General features: G+C 39.8%; 2 protein-coding genes across 14 annotated transcripts in view; one reads left to right on the forward strand and one right to left on the reverse strand.

Annotated features, from left to right (window-relative positions):
• LOC142503552 (dedicator of cytokinesis protein 7) overlaps nt 1-6,398 on the forward strand; it is a 90,282-nt gene extending 83,884 nt beyond the window's left edge. For all 9 annotated transcript variants that reach the window (XM_075615936.1, XM_075615937.1, XM_075615938.1 and 6 more), the window contains 5 exons: nt 1,139-1,375; nt 3,393-3,536; nt 3,984-4,090; nt 4,378-4,545; nt 5,536-6,398. In XM_075615936.1, coding sequence (XP_075472051.1) covers nt 1,139-1,375; nt 3,393-3,536; nt 3,984-4,090; nt 4,378-4,545; nt 5,536-5,578 — 699 coding nt within the window. In that variant the 3' untranslated portion in view covers nt 5,579-6,398. The remainder of the gene's footprint in view (nt 1-1,138; nt 1,376-3,392; nt 3,537-3,983; nt 4,091-4,377; nt 4,546-5,535) is intronic.
• Nucleotides 6,399-10,772: 4,374 nt separating this feature from the next.
• On the reverse strand, nt 10,773-19,905 carry USP1 (ubiquitin specific peptidase 1). Of its 5 annotated transcripts, none has more exons than XM_075615961.1 (9): nt 19,823-19,905; nt 17,556-17,806; nt 17,019-17,145; nt 16,645-16,752; nt 15,814-15,974; nt 14,771-15,480; nt 14,176-14,340; nt 13,186-13,387; nt 10,773-12,335 (listed from the first exon to the last, which is right to left on the reverse strand). In XM_075615961.1, exons 2-9 carry the CDS (start codon nt 17,726-17,728, stop codon nt 11,633-11,635), a joined length of 2,349 nt encoding a protein of 782 aa, XP_075472076.1. In that variant the 5' UTR covers nt 17,729-17,806; nt 19,823-19,905; the 3' UTR covers nt 10,773-11,632. The 5 variants fall into 5 exon arrangements, with proteins under 5 accessions (XP_075472076.1, XP_075472075.1, XP_075472074.1 ...); XM_075615960.1 differs by having other exon boundaries at nt 19,766-19,839; XM_075615959.1 differs by lacking the exon at nt 19,823-19,905 and adding an exon at nt 19,664-19,816.
• Nucleotides 19,906-19,916: the final 11 nt, after the last annotated feature.

A 19,916-nucleotide genomic window follows, 5' to 3' on the forward strand; every position in this document is an offset into this window, starting at 1 on the left:
ATATAGCGCCAAAAGTGTACTCAGCACTTCACAAAGAATACAGTACAAGGAAATATAATAATACATTAAGCGCAGCAAAATCAGACAATAGGAAAGGAAATATATATTTATGTTAAAAGGAGTGCTGCTGAGTGTGGCCAAATGTATACAACAAAAGACAAAAAATACCCAGTGGTACACCCTATGTGACAAAATACATAGTTAAATACTTCAATATTAGTATTCACATCATTAAGGGTCATTTAGTTAAACCCTTTGGCCAAAGCGTTATAAGCCTGCAGCCACGTCACAGCATGACCAGTATGCAGCCACGTCACAGCGTGACCAGTATGCAGCCACGTCACAGCATGACCAGTCTGCAGGTCCTAACACTACCTGTTCCATATGTGAGATTTAGAACTTAAACCAGCAGTTCAAGCTGCCATTTAAAAAAAAAAAAAAAACCCCTTTAATGTGCGCATCAATACAATCCACACAATAAGTAATTAGCTAAATTGCCAAACGGTCCATTCTCCTGTGATCGCTCGGTGAAGAATCGGCTCGGGGGTTCACTAAATGGCTTTGTCAGTGCAGCAGATGAGGACCAAAGATGCAAAATTCTGTGGGGCTGAACATGTGACCAGGCAGTTACTAGATACAATTGGTGCACTGCTAGGGAGAGGGCAGGGCTCAAAAAGGGGTGTGCCAGAACCTGTTTCAGAAAAGGAAGGGGATGTAAATGGTTGCTATAGAAACAAAAAATGCTTGTTACATGAACGGAATTATTATTAAACACACACACACACACACACACACACACACACACTATTGCTTGAACTGCAGCTTTAACCTTGTTACACGTATTAACCAGTAATCCTGAGAGATCTTGAACATGCATTTGGAGCTGTGTTATGTGGTAAGAAGGCAGACTGAGCTAAGAACTCTCACATGAAATTCGTATACTACTATAGCTTGCAATCCTTCCATTGTAAATGATGACATGAGGAAGAAGAGGGAGATGTGAAAGGGAATGATCCTTAAATGGACCATCACATTTATATAGTCTCACTTACATTAATTTGCATGCTGTTACTATAAGCCATAATGTTACTCTGACATGGAATTTGCTAGTGAACAGATGATCTTGTTTTGCTTCAAGGCTTTAATTCAGATCACCTACGTGGAGCCTTACTTTGACACCTATGAAATGAAGGACAGAATCACATACTTTGATAAAAACTACAACCTGCGACGCTTCATGTACTGCACCCCGTTCACTCTGGACGGGAGAGCTCACGGCGAGCTTCATGAGCAATTCAAGCGAAAGACCATCCTGACCACATCGCATGCTTTCCCATACATTAAAACCAGAATAAACGTTATCCATAAGGAGGAGGTAAGAGCCATCTGCTATTCTCTTTACTATGTCCTGAAGGTGAAGTTATGGCTGTTACTGGCTGCACGTTTTCTCACTTCTACCGTGGGTTTTATATGATATATTACCGCTAATAAGCACATCTTACTTTCAGACAATTGTTTAGCGCAGGGGTGGCCAACTCCAGTCCTGAAGCGCCACCAACAGGTCAGGTTTTAAGGCTATGGTTCAGCACAGGTGGCACAGTTGTTGACTGAGCCACTGATTGAGCCCCCTGTGCTGAAGCAGGGATATCCTTATAACCTGACCTGTTGGTGGCCCTTGAGGGCTGGAGTTGGCCCACCCCTGGTTTAGGGTGTACGATGGATTGACACCAACTGAGACCGGAAAGCAGCTTTTAAAACTCCTTGAAAAAAAATGTTCTAAAATAGAAGAATGCTTCCACAAATAACAATTATAGTTGCTCTGTGTCTCATCTTGAAATGTATACTTGGAGTTCTTGTAATGAAGAAATGCTGGCAGTTTCACACTAAGGTATCAAGGGCCCAGAAGGGGGAGTCGGATTATAGGGGACCATTGCGCACACCCATTTTATAATAGGATTTGCTGTGTGCGTGTGTGTATATATACCTGGCTGTGTGCTGTCTCCATTTTCCGGATCAACGTCTGATATTATATATATATATATATACACATACACACACACACACACACACACACACACACACACGGTCATAAGTGGGTTCACTCATACACATACATACATGCATATATACATACACTGATAGAAACAGAGTGGACTGGCTCCTTGCAGCCACACACACACACACACACACACACACTGGCTCCTTGCAGCCACACACACACATACCCGGAGTCTACCTAAGATTTAGAGACTCTGCACTTCATTCCAACTAACTTTGCCAGTCTGGACCTTGAGGGCCACACAGAATTTCTCCAGGTAACTGGTTGGGCAGTTCAAGTCTGAATGCCGGATATAACATGGTTTGCCTCATTCCTTGCCAGAGAAGAGGTTAAAGGTTAAACCCATCACATCATATTCTCGAAAAAGTATCAGGAATACAAAGTACTGTATCGTTAAAAAATATACATACTTCCAATTTTTAGCTGTTTTGAAGTGAAACTTATTTGCTGGCCCCTACAGTGTTTTCATGGGAAAAAATGCATTGCCTTGTAACGATAAACCTTACCAAAAGTCACGCTGCTAAAGGGCGTATGCACGCGTCGCGCAGAAGTGGAGCTTGCACAATACCACCCTTGTACACCAAGTACATTGGCGCTTCCCCCTCTTCCAGCATGCATGGGCACTAATGGCCGCGGGCCTCTGCGCATGCGTACCGCGGGCCTCTGCGCATGGCCGTGAGCTTCAGCGCATGCGCGCCACTGACCGAGGGGGAGGAGAGGAGCCAGGAACACTTGGCAGGGAGAAAGCTGTGTCCCCCGAGATCCTGGTGCTGACACACATACACGCGCCGTCACATACATGCGCAGTCACACACACATACACGAGCAGTCACACACATATGCAGAATGTCACACACGCAGAGTGTCACACGCGCGGAATTCACAGTTGGTATAAATATATTAGCGTTCTAAGTCACACTTCTTTGCGTTTTGTCACTGAAATTGTTTTGATTTTTAATTAAAAACATCACCATCACAAATACAATTGGTGTGACAAAAGACAAAAGTTTCACTTAAAATGCGCATGCTTGACACACACTCTTTTTTTTTTTTTTTTTTTGTACACAAATCTACATATTACAATCCATGTAATGCTAGATCTTCAAATACAATTAAGGCCACTGCACATAGCTTGAAAATATTTATTAAAGTAGACATGAACAAAAAAAAGTGTTTTTCAAAAATAAGTGGCTGCACTTCGTGGATTCCTGGTGGTTCTTTGTAGCTGTTGTACTCAAGCTTTCAAGACCTCATAAATCTTCAAATGTAGCATTTTGTACCTTTTTTGTACTGTTTACCCAATCTCAGGTATACATTACTGTTTATTCTGTAGATTATTTTGACGCCTATAGAAGTTGCTATAGAGGACATGCAGAAGAAGACACAGGAGTTGGCTTTTGCAACCCACCAAGATCCAGCAGATCCCAAAATGCTGCAAATGGTCCTGCAAGGTTCAGTGGGGACAACAGTGAATCAGGTTTGATATCATTTATTTTAGCTAGTTCAAAGATCAATTATTATACATCCCCAAAATATGTGGATTTCTGCTTTGTCTTTATTGGTGGGAAAACATCTTGTGCCTCATTGTTTGTAGTGAGAAACAGCTCTGCATGTCTAGCATGATGCATTCAGCAGGGGGCGCCGCCTTTGACTTTATGATAAACATTAGTGACTTCATTTACATGGACTTTTGGTTGTTACATTAGGACGTGATCACAACAGTCTGAGCATATATCATGAAATGATCATATACTGTAGGAATATGTTCCCAAATCAGTACAGTGGGGCATACAGTGAAACAGCACGGTGTATATATATATATATATATATATATATATATGTATATATATATATATATATATATGTATATATATATATAAAAACTGATTATTATTGTTATTAATAGGATGTAATTTTCTCATAGGGCCCTCTGGAAGTTGCACAGGTGTTCTTATCAGAAATCCCAAATGATCCAAAACTCTTCCGACACCATAATAAACTAAGACTTTGTTTCAAAGACTTCACAAAAAGGTATGCAGGTTTCGGGTTCTATACTGCTTGATAATGTGATAATGTGACTACAGTATGTACATCACACCACAAAAACACTGTATACCACGCTGTATAGTACACCACACCACACTGTATAGTACACCACAATTATGAAATGGAGATACTTGGAAAACGAAAACATGACAAAAGTGCATTTTTTATGGAAATGCAAAATGAGTGTTCAACCTGGAAGGTTTGCATTAAATGCATTTATGAGACACATTTAGTTCATTGCTATGCTACTGCACTGTGCTTTGTTTCTGCAGGTGTGAAGATGCACTACGTAAAAACAAGAGCTTAATAGGTCCAGATCAAAAGGAATACCAGCGTGAACTAGAGAGAAACTACCATCGTCTCAAAGAAGCGCTGCAACCCCTCATCAACAGAAAGATCCCTCAATTATATAAGACCGTTCTTCCTGTTACCTGTCATAGGTAACTACCGTAACAAATACTCTTTAGAGTTCCCTTCATGTATTATTTATGATGTAATGCAGGGGTTGCTAACTCCAGTTCTCAAGGACCACGAACAGGTCAGGTTTTCAGGATATCCCTGCTTCAGCATAGGTGGTGGTCTTCGACTGAGCCACTGATTGAGTGTTGAAGCAGGGCTATCCTGAAAACCAGACCTGTTAGTGGCCCTTGCGGACTGGAGTTGGCCACCCTTAATGTAGTATTGAAAAATGAGGTCTAAGTCTTAGTAATCGGGGACCCATAACTGGTACTCTGAGTATTAATTTTACCTAAACATATAACAAGACATATACTATTATTACGTTTATTGAGTTTGATGTGAGTTTACCCCTAAACTAATTTAAGCATGTTTACTTTGGTATGTTTCTCATTAATGCCATGCCATATTTTCTGACGTTTGTCCCCTATGCCTGCATTATAAATGTGTAATGCAGGATAGATTTTTGTCACTCACTTGGCTTAATTGGATGACACCAAGCATAATTAAATACACAGTCATTAAATAAAACCTGTAGACTTCCCTATTTGTTTGCGCCAAACCTGGATTTGTGAAACCCACGTTTAATGTTTGTCTTGGAATGATTCCTGCATGTTTTAAAGTCTACTTTGACTAATCGCTTATGTAAGTTGGGCCGCTAACAGTTCGCCAAAGCCTGCATAAGAGGGGTGCAGGCTAGTTGGGGGGGCGGGACAGGACAGGTTGTTGAGCGTTGTCGCGAGCCCAGGAGACATGCCCCTGTTGTCCTGTAACTAAATTACTGAGGGATCGAAGAGTATGGCTCCAATTGTATCCATTATCTTCAATTGTTTTTCATGTCACAGACTACATTTGTTATACATTTATTTCTTTGCATCAGATGTAAAATTGTAAACGTTGCATTTGGTGACCCATTCCTACTATCCCTGCGTCATTATAAACAACTTTATTAATGTTGTGCCTTTGCTTTTTAGGGATTCTTTCAGCAGAATGAGTCTACGAAAAATAGACCTCTGAAAAGATAAGCACTTTGGAGCAAAAACCCAGGAACACAAACAAGCGCAAAAAGTTACAAACAAGATATTATATTTCAGAATGAAAGTAGCCTGACTCCTGGACAGAATACGTTTAGTTTAGTATGTTGGAGTATTGTGGCCAATGTGGTCTTGAATTTTTACAAATGGACTGTTACCAATGTTCAGATTCAGCTGTGATTTGCTAAATTTTTTGTGATACTTTGTACTGATCGGTTCAAATTTTGTCCTGTGGCACAAAGGTACAAGAAACTTGTTTTATCACTATTTATAGCGTATGCAATGTTAACATGTATTTTGTTTTAGTTCATATTAATTTATATTCAAAACATTTAAAAATGGCATTTTGCAGTCTGTTTTTTTTAAGGTACTGTCAAATATGTGCGTTCTCACCAAATATTATGTGATTATAGACATACAAATGCATTTTTAGTGGAAACCAAGAAAATAAGCTTGTGGATAAAGTTATTTTTACTATGGTACAAAGGACATGCATGGGATATCTATTTTACGTCTTTATTCATTTCACCTATCTGGACATTAATTAAAACTTAGAAATACCGTACAGTATGTTTCTAAAATAAACTGTCAAATAATTGTTGCGTGGTCCAAGAAATGTCTTTTATTTGATGAGATAGGGGATCTACCCCTTAACTTAGTTTCTTACATGAAAGAAAAGTCATCAACACACGGTAACATGCGAATAAATTACTGTATTATCAGTTGCCATGCTGCCTGCGGCGATGCATGTATTCATTTCTATGGATACTATGTTGGGCAAATAAATACTTGGCCCAAGCTCACAGATGTGTTGTCTTGTATTGATCTAAAAAAAGGAAAGACTAGCAAATGAGTTTCAATTACCAAATAAGATGTGTTTGGGAAACTGCTGCATCAACTTCAACAACAGCTTGACCATTTCTGCTATATTCTTTTTACAGAGCTTATTCAAAGGCTCTTTTTGTGCCATTAAAGGGTCAATCCAAGCGGGCAATTTTTTTTATTTTTTAACGTGGGATTGAAGCAGTGGGGTCGGTCTCCAGAGCTGAACCACATTGATTTCAGCTCTGGGGACCCCCTGCTGCCAGATACAGACCTCCGTAGAGGGTGCCGGTAGATACTCCGCTAGCAGGGTTCATGTAATGGCGGAGTTTCAAAGCTGCCGGAACCATGTGGGCCAATAGGAAGTCGTGACATTATCCGGTGTGCCTTTCTTTCTATTGGCCGGTGGGAGCTTTAAACTTTGCCGATATACCGGCGACCCCCTTTGGAGGTCTGTATCTCAAGAAGCAGGGGGTCCCCGAAACTGAAATTAATGGGGTTCAGCTCCAGTGACCCCTGCTTCAAACCTATGAAAAAAATGATAATGAAAGCATTAGCACCAGAATAGATTTTGTTTATGAAATCAGTTGTTTTCCTATTTCGATATATGGTTTTACTGAAACTACTACTGTACACTAGTTAGCATGGAAATTATATATTTACTTAGTTGCTCAATTTCCGGAACACTTTTGTAAACTCTATTGAATCCTGCATTACTCACTTCTGTGTCAGGCGCTGCATCGTATAAGTGGTTAGTCCCTTCATTAAGTGCAAGCCTAAATCTAAAGTCCTTATTCTACAGAAAAATCTCCATTAGTCTATTGGGAATTTCGACCAAAAATAGCCTGTACGTCTGCTTTGGTGTATATACTGTACAATGACCCGCATGGTCCATTTGGTTGATTTATTTCTTTTAATCTAATCAACGTTATTTTTTATTTCCCACCCTGATCACATACTGAAATTCTCCCATGGTTTTTTTTTTTTTTTTTTCTTCAAAAAGCTAAAAGTCTGTTATTCAGGGTGGTTTTAAAAATATATTTCTATTTAGCCATGATTTCCAAGCTAGCTCAAAAATAACTTTGTGTATATTTTTCTGTATTCATTGTCCTGTTTGGACCTAGATAAAAGAAACTATTAAAAATAGTTTCAATTGCGGGAAAAGGCTAAATGTTAGATAATTTGTTACATTGCTGGCTTTTACATTTCTAAATACTTGGTATTTGTAGCACGTCATAAGTGGTTATGTGCTAAAGTGCGATAGTGACGGTCAGGCACCAATCTACATAAACTCCCATTGACTTGAATGGCGGTTTCCAAGTACAGTATATGGGTCTGAACAGCATGAACACACTTTACAGCATAACCCCCAAAGTATTTTTCATTTGAAAAATCCAAAATGTCTTATTTTTTAATGATTTTACACCATGGTACTGTATTACACCATGGTACTGTAATTCGTGGAAATGCGTTTTTTTTTTTTTTTTTGCAATGTTGTATGGGAAATATTTAATTGTAGAATAAATGTGATTGTTTCATTATTCATGGCGATTGAGTAAGTTGACAAGACATACTTCCCTGAGTAAGTTGACAAGACATACTTCCCTGATGAAGTAGGTTACAACGAAACGCATAGGAAGTGATATCAAAGCCATTACAACCTGGTGAGTGTCTCCCGTTCCCGCAGTTTAATACTCAGTCTATGACCTTAGAGCCACTCAGAGCTACGCGGTCTTGCGACGTCACAGACTGCCACACAATAAATTCGTGGAGTGCCTCTGGCGTTTATCGCCACCAGTGGTGGGAGTTCCCTGCAATATTGTGCAAGTTCCATTCTGTATGCCCCATAAGACTTCGGTGATAGTCCATTGTTATCTACACTGGATTCGGGAACCACAGACGTCTCGTGAGGATCCCTCTTCAGCAATCCAGGACAGAACTGGAGCGGACGCTTAGTGCTGCTGATATCCGGAGACGCATTGTCCAAAGGGGTAACATGTACCTGACATGTAATGAATGATAGTAATACCTTGCATGTGCAATACTTACCTGCTCGTAATTTAGCATTTCAATTTGTTTGATACACTGAATCGAGCGCAGTCTTTTTTCTCCTTTACTTATCACTGAATGTATTGTTTGTCATGTAAATCTATCTTGAAATTCCTATTTTCTTAAATTAAGGGTTCCTGTTTACACCATTTCTTTAATAAAAAATAGCCACAAAAGGTTCACATTCTTCCATTCTGCATGTGAGTAATAAATCAGAATCAATGCATATCATCAAAATATAACAAGTCACTTGTAATTCTAGAAAGAGTAATTCCAGCGATATAGATGCATCAATAAAAAAAAAATAGGAATATCAGAATATATTTTTATCCTTGGTAGAAGGCAAGTCTCAAAAGATCGACCTTGGTACCCAACTATGTATTTCAAAGCTATGGCATAATTCCTTTTTCTAATTGCTGGCCCCTTATAGGTATATAAGCCAAGTATAAATTCACCATTTTCCATTGCAGAAACGTATAAATATGCCTCATGATTTGATTGGGAGCCTTGTTACCATGGCAACATTTTCAGACTTGTCATGACGACCGATAAGTGTTGAAAAAGGAGCCCCCCAGTGCAGGGGCATGGTACCTGTGAAACGAGAGTTGGGTGACATCACGATTATGCGAACTCCGGAGTTTTGAAGCTGAGCGTCGTTCTGACGGCCATGGACAATAAACGATGTGGCATCCTCGAGCCTATTGCTGTTTATAGATCTCCAATACAAGGCGAGCGAGTATCTAGGACTAGAGATTTTCAATGTTGTTAATGGTGGATTGCAATTAGTAGCAAAGATCCTGACCACATTTAAGATTATCCTAAGTAGGAGCTCTCTATTTTTTGGCTTTGGGTCATGCTTGTTGAGTCCTTCAGGATATATTACCTAAATACTCTTGTTTTTGGCTGTTTTATACTTTAAAGTTTGTCATTGAGTACAGTATATTTGATTAAAGGTTATTTTCATATCAGTGGGGGGTTTGTGTGGCTAAGGGACTTGTTCTCCATTTGTGATCCACTTTTTCTAAGACTTAATAGTAGCAAAGCATTCAAAATTCTGTGTTTTTAAAATCAGTTCTGTAGTATTAAATACTGTATTGGGCATCTTTTGATAATAGCAGGGGTGGGGAACGTCAGGCCAGAGGGTCGTATAAGGCCCTCAAAATCATTTGGTCTGGCCCTACTAAGGCAACTGCTATAACCGGGGTCACGCTAATTTAAAAAAAATGGCCACCGCGCGCCCGATCGGGAGATGGTGTGAGGGGCCAGCAGCCCTACAAGATCCCCAGCAGCCACCATACTTCCCCCATGCTTCTCCAGCAGTTCCCCCCACACTTACCCCAGCATCCGCCCTACACGATCCCCCCCAGCAGCAGCAGCAACTACCAGGGTTCTGTGTGCCTACATGCCTGTCTGTGTCTGTGTCTGTATGGCCCGCGAACGATGTTATAAATATCCAAATGGCCCTTGGCAGAAAAAAGGTTCCCCACCCCTGCAGTAAAGGATATATTGAAGCTGGTGCATTTCACTGACAGGAAGATTGATTCAGCGGCAGTCATCTATTTAGCCCAAAGAGCAGGATATTTACCCATCAATCAGCAGCTTACATTAGTTTTCATAAAGGTAATCAAATGCTGCATATATTAATGGGACAGCAAGGAATGCCTCTTAAGAATGCTAATTATTGCTTGTCAAATGAAATGTTTCGTAGGCACACGAATAATTGCAAGATCTTACTTTAAAGATCGGCTACACAAACTTTAAATGGTTTCATGTACAGTAACAGCCATGTATTTGCTATCAAAGTTATAAATAAAGGTTTTCCTGTGTACTGCCATGTTTAAGGTTCCGTGTTGCACTGCTGTTGATTTTCTCTCACTTATGCTGTGTGGTACTACCTTTGAGAGACCATTTGGTAACATCATCAGGAAGGAGGGGGTTTTAATATAAAACATTTATATTTGTTACCATTTCTTTAGCAGTGATCCATCACCAACCCTATTCTGCTAGAAAACATATTAAGCCATTTAAAGAGATCTGAAAGCTAAATTGATTTGTATACCTGGAACTTCCTGTACATAAATCAACATAGCATCATTGCAACTCCATTTTGCCTTATATTGGTAATTTCAATATGCTTGGAAAAATATAAATGAAGGGATAGTTAAAGGCAGACCCTGAAAGTCAAGTCTAACTACTTTTGAAGTAGCTATTCTGGGTCATTAAACCAATTAGGCATTTTTTACCAAGTGTACACAAGTTCATACTACAGCTGCAAGAAAACAACTTTACAAAAACGACATCTCCGCCCAAAGAAAAATATTTTAATAAAAATACATCCTATGCATTGATTTCATAATATAGGAAGCTACACATTGTTCATAACAAAAATAATCATTGCCCAGTACACTACCTGGGTTTTACCATAATTGCTATACTTTACCATCTGTACATTGGGATTATTAAAAATACTAGTGCAGTGGCGCTCAACTCCAGTCCTCAAGCACCCCCCCACAAACAAAACAGGTCATATGTCAAGGCCTATCTTACCTCAACACAGATGGCTCAATCAGAGGCTGTCAAACTCAGCCTTCTGTGCTGAAGCTGGGATATCCTTACCGGTTTGGGTGGCACTGGAGTTAAGCACCCATGCACTAGTTTATACATCACAATTAAATCAATTTGACTCCCCATATTGGTTACCTTATTGCTGTTAAGAGTGCTTTGACTGTGTTCATTAGCTAGAATGAAGCATTGAATAGTATTGATACCAATTGCCATTACAAACAAAAGCTGCCCTGTTGTAGCTGTACCATGCCTCTACCCAACTGAACCCATTTCCCCTTTAATGTGTAAATAGAAAACTTTTTCATAATAGAAACTGAATGTAATAACTGATCATATTAAATGCTATATGTATATAGCATGTTTTCCCCTCTGTACAAGAGAGCTCTACCTTTCAAGAATACAATAGTTTTACAAGATGGTATTAAATATCCAACTGTACAAGACATCTTTCTCTGTAACCAGAGAGACTATATATACACACAAAAAAAAAACTTATGTACACACTGGCAAATTTGATAAACGTTCTAGTTTCTCCTGAAGTGCTTTACATAGCTTCTATTTTACAATATTACATTGTGAATATTTACAAAAAGCAATATTATCACACAGTCATTTTCTTGTAGAACAGCAAGTAGGGCGTCGATGTGGATGGTGTGCTGGGGGAAAGAGTAGCCAGAAAATCTTTTTCTTCTGTTATTTTCACTTCTGAATCATCAAAAAGCAGCCACTTCCCTTCATACTCTTTCAGGCTTTGTAACAAATACAGAGCTTTCTTATCTGATTTAACAGAATTTGTAGAAGCGCTTACATCACCATGTAGGTTCCCATTGAAATTGTTGCTCTCAGAGCTTTTGTTCTCTTTTTCTGTTTTTGCCATCTTGTTTGAACACTGTACCAAGTCAGATTTACTTTTCTGACCCCCAAGGAGCCCAACAGTATCCATATTCTTTTTGTTTAATACTTTGCTGGTTGGAGCATTTCCATTTACTTTAAATGAGACCTCCCCATCATCATAATTGTCATCACCCATTCGAGCTTCCTCTTCGGTTAGTGGCTCAGTCTTGATCACATCATCCCTGTTGTCATCAAGGGATTTCCGCAGGTCTATTTCTAGATTACTTAGGTCTGTAACTTTGACATAAGATGTATAATGTCCACTGCTTATAGTAACACCACTGTGCATTACTACCGCAAATAACCCATACTGGTCATTGGTTGGTTTTGTGCTCCATTCCTCAAGTGACAAATTTAGTGGCGTTAACAAGGGAGTGTTAACCTTACAGAGACCTCCATAGCAGTCAAACCTTAAAAAAAAAAAAATAAGTAAGACATTTAAAGTTGTAGGTAGCTTTTATACAGGTTTTTCATCTAGAAATAGATATACCCACTCTTAAGTGAGAAAATGGGTCTTTTAGGCCATTTATTGAATATATAAAAGATTGTATTCTGTCAACCTTCAAAAGGTGTCATCCATTCCACCTCAGGGAGGGAAAACAGTTCGTGGGAGATCCTGTCATACTCGGCACCATGAGAAATACCTTTGAAAATATTTCTACTTCACAAGAAATCATAACAGGAGTGCAGGGCAACTATAGAGTTTTCTCGGCTTCTCATTAATATACCGTTCTATATATTCCCTAACCATTTTAATGTTATACCTAGGGGATATTAGTTCTAACTATGGGTATTTCCAAAACATTTTTGATACCAAGTCAAAAAGGTACCATTGCCTAGATATGCACCTTACAAAAATATAATATTACAGCTGAGTGACTATACCGGGCTCCACAATCTCCCCTGACGCCACTTCCATAAATCACAGTTTAAATGTTGTGGTGGTTAAGCTGCGATTACCAAAGTTGGTCGGAGAAGAGCGCAAGGCCTCTGTAAGCCGGTATCTCGGGGTACCACGTGTCACATGATGCGAGAGCGGATGAGGCCCTGACCATCACGCGATGGGAGACGTAGCTCCGGAGGCAGTAATAGGCCCCGCATGCACACAGTACACCCTGTCTTTCATGCAATGTTCAACTAAAAAAAAAAAAAATACTTAAAATTGCAAAATCACACTCGTGCTTAAGATTTAATTGAATGTTAACTAGGATACAGCTCTTTTTTCAATTCAAAATCTAAGTTTCAATTATGATTACTTACTCTGAGCCGTTAGCAGCAAAGCATTTCAGATGAATTGTTACAATTTCTGGGATTTTGTCAAAAAGAAGACTGCGTTCTGCTTCCGTGTAATGATGGCAATTTTCACAAAAATATTTATCCTCTCCAACGATTCTCTCCACTGATGCAAACTGTGATATAGCCCATTTCAAGCTCTTTGTTTCCATTCTGGGTTCAGGAGAAACTGGAAGAAATATATATTTTTTAAAACAGGGATTGTAGAAATGCTTACAAAACTGATAAACCAAAAACATTTAAGCAGCGACCAGTGCGTCGCATTTTCCAGTTCCAATTCAATTATTCCGTCAGACATGAAACTAAAGACCACTCCAGCAGAGTCAAACTCCGTATTACAGATTGTTTCCCATTATTGGGTACGACGATGTTTATAAAACATTCAGGTGGGAGACCGTACAATTCAAATAATAATAATAAAGGAATAGCACATCAGTGAATGTCATAACCAAGGCAGTAAAAATGATTGTAATACTCAGAGTATCGAATATACTGAATTGATATAATCTCTGCTGAAACTACTTGTTTTAAACTATATGTTGCAATGCTGAATAGAGATTCAAGTACATCAGTTAATAAAGTACGTTTGTAGTTGTAACTATAAGTCTTGAGCAGTATCAGACCGATACAAATCTGGTATATTATATACAAATGATTGCAGAATCTGAGAGTATTACTTTTGACACTGGCTTGGCAACAGCATTAACTGATCTGTTTTATTGACAGGTTTGTAGATTTATTGGGGGTACAGAAAAGGGAGAGGGTACATCATTAAAACTTCCAACTGTTAAGCTTGAAATATTGTATTAATATTACTTTTATTGGGCTCTCATCAAGCTTTTAATTTTTAATAACTGCATAGTACTCCTGATCTCTACAGGAGAAAAAAAAAAGTCGATTCCATGGGGAAGGAAAGAGCAATGCAATGAAAAACGGGTTTCCGCAAGGAAAACTTACTGTCTGAGGAATCCTCTGACTTAGAGGGTTCATTCTCTTGTACAGGTACACTGATGTCCTGAAAATCTTCTCTCCGCTCAGTGAAACACTCACACTCCAGACACCGAGTTCTCAGCACCAGTTGGCCCTGGAACAATTTCTCCACCAGTTCAAACCCAGTTGACTCTACAATTATGAACCATTAAATTGTCTCAGGCATACAATTTTGTATTTGATGCTAAATTACATCCTTATAACCAAGAGCACACTATAAAGATCTCTACATAAACCTGTATGAACATGCACCGTAATATTTAAGGTACAGACCCGTTTGTTAAAAGCTGTGGGTGTTTAGATTTAGTTTGCAACCAATCACATGAATGTTGGGAGATCATCTTCTGTACACTAATAGACAGTACTATTTAGCCAGTTTCTTATGATACATGCTAAAGATTAGGTGAGAAGAATGAATTGTAGTATTGGGTGTTACTGGCTTATTTACTCTATATTACTTTGCCTAGGACAATCTAAACAGAATTTAATACAGAAGATCTTAATTAAAAAAGCATCTACATATTGCCATCCACTCTCCAAAACAAATGCAAGGGTTACCGACCTTTTTCTGAAGCCTCTGAATCCTTTCCTAGACTTGTACATTCCTCTACGATGGGATGGCCATTTTCTCTTAACTGTTCACTTTCAGGTTTCTTAGACCCTGTGTTCATGGCGTGTGTTCCAGTTTCTGTTGGCAAGACTTTGGATGAAGAGTTTGTCTGTTTGCTCAAGCTATAGAATTTGGATAAAATGCTGGGCTGTTTATTTGAAGATTTCAGCCAGTTCAAACCCAACTTTGATTTCTTTTGTGAAGGCTTTGAACTTACATTTTCATTGCAACTTTTAACAGGTGCAGCGGTTATATTATCTTGCTTGTCTAGTACCGATTTCCTCTTGGACCTGGTTAGTCTGCTTTCCTCCGGTGGCTGCTCCTTTGTTAATTTTGTCTTTTTCTTTGCATTTCCAACCTCGGTATCACTTTTTCTTTTGCCATGTTCATTTGTTGAATTTCCATCAGTCACACTAGCAGAACAGTCATTATGAAGGTCATTACTACAAGGTACAGCATGTTTTTCAATACCATGTGATCCATTGCTTTCTATTTTGGCGTTAATCATGCCCTGCACCTGTTTGTTGGAATCATCCACTTGCAAACTTTTTACCTTCTCCATTTTCATTGCCTGACAGGCTTCTTGAATATTTCCCAAAATGCACTGCAATACTTCTTGAGCATCATGTTGTAGATGACCTTCATACATCGGATTAAGTTCCCTGTTAAAATATGTTACATCAAAAGGTCTTTCAGATGAGACTTAATCATGTAATAACCGGTTGTATTTAAAGAATGTGTATACTTTTATAGCTGAATGCACTGTTGGGTCTCCCCAGAATTGTTTTAAACACTATGCAGTTGTAACTTACACATCAGATAATGGAGCTTTCATTTGGCAACTATAAGAGGTTAGTTGGCAACTATAAACATTCATCATGGGCCACACATTTGATGGCAGATCTTTCTAACATGTCTAAAATATACAGAAATATAATGCTTAGACTACCAAAATATAGTGTGTGTGTGTATAAATTTGTAATACACCGGCATACCTAAGTGTGTTAAGGAGTCTCCTTGGCTGGGCAGCAAGCTCAGAATCATAATTCTCTGGGTTTGAAAGAAAACCAACTTGAAGGTGTTCAACAGAAAGAATCAAAGAATTCAAGCTGCAGATAACTTCATAACTTGAAGATAAATCCTCTTTCACACGGTCCTGTAAAAGAATAATAGTTGTGTTGCCATCAAGTTTATGTATGAAAATCCCCATCTGCTCATAATTTGTCCACAGTAAAGTAACAATTATGAAAGTATAATAGCAGTATAGTACTTGACTCGTATCTATATACAACACTTACAATAAGGAGCTCAATCATTGCCCCCCCATGAGGGAGGGGAGTGTCTTGAGGACAGGAGATCAGCACCGCTGCAGTAAACTACATGAAGTTGATGGCCAAGTAAAGCCTTCGTTTCAGACATCTGCTTTATTGCTTTTCTGGACAAGGACCGTTGGCTACAATATAACAGAAATTTGGAACCCAAATAACTGTGCCAGGGGGTGAGCAAGCAATGTGGGTTGCCTCGTTTCAATCTAATTCATGTTTGCATTATGACCGTGTTTGCTGTGTCCGGTAACAGTTTTGTTGTTAATGCCAGACTTTATTTTGTTGATGCAGACTCTGTTTTTTAAGTAATGTTTAGGGCATGTTGTTGTGATGGAAGCTCACATGGCCTATTAATTTTCCATACTAGATCAAGGGCAGAATTAGATCATGAAGATAACTGTTGATTGAGCCACCTGTGCTGAAGCTGGAATATCCTGAAAACCTGACCTGTTGTGGGGCTTGAGGACTGCGGTTGAGTACCCTTGGTTTACACTATATTACCTTGTCTGGTATTGGTTCCTTGTCTTCCCTTAATGTTTCTTTCTTCTTAGAAATAATATCACATAAGTGCTTGACTCCAGATTGAAATCCAGGGCAATAGCACAATACCTATTAAAAGTAAATATCCAGCATAAGCAAATATGTACCGTATCTTATTACATTACTATCTCCTTATTTGAGAATTTGAGAAAGATGTCATATTCTGAAACATCTAAAACTCTTGAATGGTCACATTTTATTCCACAATGTTAGCTTTAGTGATGCAAAGCTCTATTGCCATAAAGGCAAAAATAACTAATGCAATTAAAAGCATAAATTCTATGTAAAGAACTAATGCGCCATTTTCAGATTTAGAAATAGATTAATGTATATACCTGGAGTATGCTGTTAAGATAGCAGGTATTGCCAAGGTTGTTAAACCCTACAAACGGTATAATATTTTCTTTTTTCGCACAGCAAGCCGGTGGAGACAACTGAGCAGCAGGAACAACCTGATCACAACTATAGGTGGGGGAAAAAAAAAATATATATATATATATTTTATATATATTCCTTGCATATACTACAGCAATTAAAGTTACATGTAGCCCCAGATTCCACTACACACTGTGGGCCAAATGGTGCTTATATGCCATCAAATATGGTTACTAAATGCTATGTATTTGCTAAAAAAATGGATTAGTCTGGATTCAAACTTGACATTATTTTCAATGCTCTCACCCAAGACATTCCCTCTACCGCAAAACCCAACGATGTGCAATTAGAGCCCTAACAGTTATAATTTACAAAACTAATTTTAGCACTTCATCTATTCTCTTTGCCTCATCTAGTTATTCTGATGTAAACTGCTCACATATAACACGTAACCCAACTTTATAGAAAAACAGAACCGTCAAGGACGTGCTACATACATTTCTGATCCTTTCCCCTCAGCCTTCTGGCTTTCTGTTGGAGGTGTCTCGGTAAAGTCCAGTGCTCTCTTCGTATCCTTCTTCTGGAAGAAGCGTAAAGATAGACGGTTCCTTTTAGAGGGACTGCTTTTGGCTAGCACTGTTTGACTTTCACATTGGGTGACTCCTGGCATTTTCCTGCAGCACGCTACACCACCTCTAACTTCAGAAGAATAGCCCGGGGCAGGCCACACAACGACCAATGTCGCTGCCTGTGGGGAGAGAGAAGAGTAGAAGTTAAATAAAAATAAACTGCTCCCATTGAAACATCTTGTTTAAAATCAATTGTAAATGCATGACTTCTATCCAACTAGCAGGCTGAATGTTATCAAAAGGATTGGAAAGAAACCCACCAGTAACATTTGGTATTTAATTTCATCTACAAAAGTGCTTTTAATCACTTCTTGGCAGTTGCGTAGAAGTAAACATGACAATTAAATGTGTTTTAAAGATCTAAACTTCATTAAATAAGGAGCATGGACTTGATGAAGTGCGCTCCTTTTCCTAATGGGTTCTGCCCTGCCACAGGGAAATTAGATGGTCTTCTGAGAGTTAGCAAAGCACTGACAGCATTACACAAGTTAGAAACCATAAGCAAGAAATGTATTGGCTTTTCAGCTAGGAAGCAAACATATGGGCTGCGCGTCCAGGCAGTTTTTACGCAAAACTGGGCACAAACAGCCTCATTCTCATCTAGCACTTCATCTCACATATTGCAACAAATTGTGCCTCCTATGTATCAACACATTTTAATGAGATTTTGCACCACTACGCTTCACTTTTTTCTCCTTCAATCTGGGCCCAAAAATTATCCAAGTTCAAGGTGGTTTTAACAATCGGCACCACATGATTATAGTCCGTTTCTATATTGCATACAAATGGTGTCTAAAGAATAAATAAATCGAATCAATTTTATTTATTTTGAGGGGGGGGAGAGAGAAACACAGCAAGGGGTCCTTCAAATCTAAACTCCCTCCAGGGGAAAGCTAGTTGGTCCTCTGGAACAATAGGAAGCAGAACGTCATGGGAAAATATCATGATTTTAGCTGTGGAAGACCTAATGAAGAGAGGGGGGGGGGGGGTTGGAAGTGATGCTTTAAAGGATAAGTCCAACCCCTGTACCATCGGATTTCCCCCCCCCCCCCCCACATGGGTGGGAAGCAGGTGGTTCCAGAGCTGAACCAAGTAGCTCTAGGGACCCAGTGGTTCCAGGAATGATCTTTAAATTCACTGAATCACTTCAGCCAATAAGACTCTCTTCTCTCCCCCCCCCACACACACATTAAAAATAAGTAGGGGCAACCACTTCCATGGCTTTAAGACTGACATCATACATAACTCCCATACAGCTATAACCATGACTTATAACAGGCTGAATTACAAGATCACATCGAACTGGCGGGACACCTTGTTTTATTAGAGCGCTCTGGCGGCCGTTCCTGGTCCTAGAGAATACATGTTTGCAAGCTATGTCATTTCCTGCAATAAGGGTGCCCCTTCATACATGAAAAGTTGCTGTCTGAAACTAATGCGGTCTCCGTCATAACTATACCCAGTGGCTGACCTGTGATGATACAGACGCACCGCTGCTTTTTAGTTTGCACTTTAATTACATGCCCACAGACCGCTGCGTTTACCGTTTCACTTTACTGGAGGAGAAATGGATTTTAGGCTGCCTTTTGCCGCATTAAAAGATACATTGTACACACGGCTCTGAAACAAGGCGCAGGTATCTCATGTGCCACACACGCAGAAGGCTCGTGCGCAGTAACACTACTTTTTCCCCCCCTCAACCCAATTGACCCAGTGTGTACTAAACTCCCGCTGCAATCCACCTCACCCCGCCACAAACCTCGCTGTAACTACCAGTGACCATGCGGTGGTATCCCCGTGTACTTTGTTCTGGTGCAAGCGAGTTTCCCCGGGCAGGCACCCCCTGCGTGTATACTACAGCGCCAGGAAGCCTCGGTGTGCCGGCTGCGTGCGGGCCCGGACAGGCGCCATTGCTGCAGCTTGTTGCGCGCACTTCAAACTAGCAGGAGGGGCGGATAACACGGTGAGAGAGGTACCTGATGGGCCCCGCTCCTGTGTCGGTCAACGTAAGGGCCTCCTCTCAGCGTAACCGTTGGCGGCAAAATCCCCCCCTCCCTCAAAAAAAATCAACCACCCACTTTTTGGGTCAAAGTGCGCGCGGGCTCTGCTCAACTTCCAGGACCCGCCGTTATTACCTGCGTGGTGACGTCCCGACGTGCGAGGCCGTCTCTGGCAAGCGCGCCGCAGATTGAGGCGGGGCCGAAGAGGGGCGGGTCGCAAATTCAGCCC

The sequence above is a fragment of the Ascaphus truei genome, chromosome 10 (genome assembly GCF_040206685.1).
Source record: "Ascaphus truei isolate aAscTru1 chromosome 10, aAscTru1.hap1, whole genome shotgun sequence".
Lineage (NCBI taxonomy): Eukaryota > Metazoa > Chordata > Amphibia > Anura > Ascaphidae > Ascaphus > Ascaphus truei.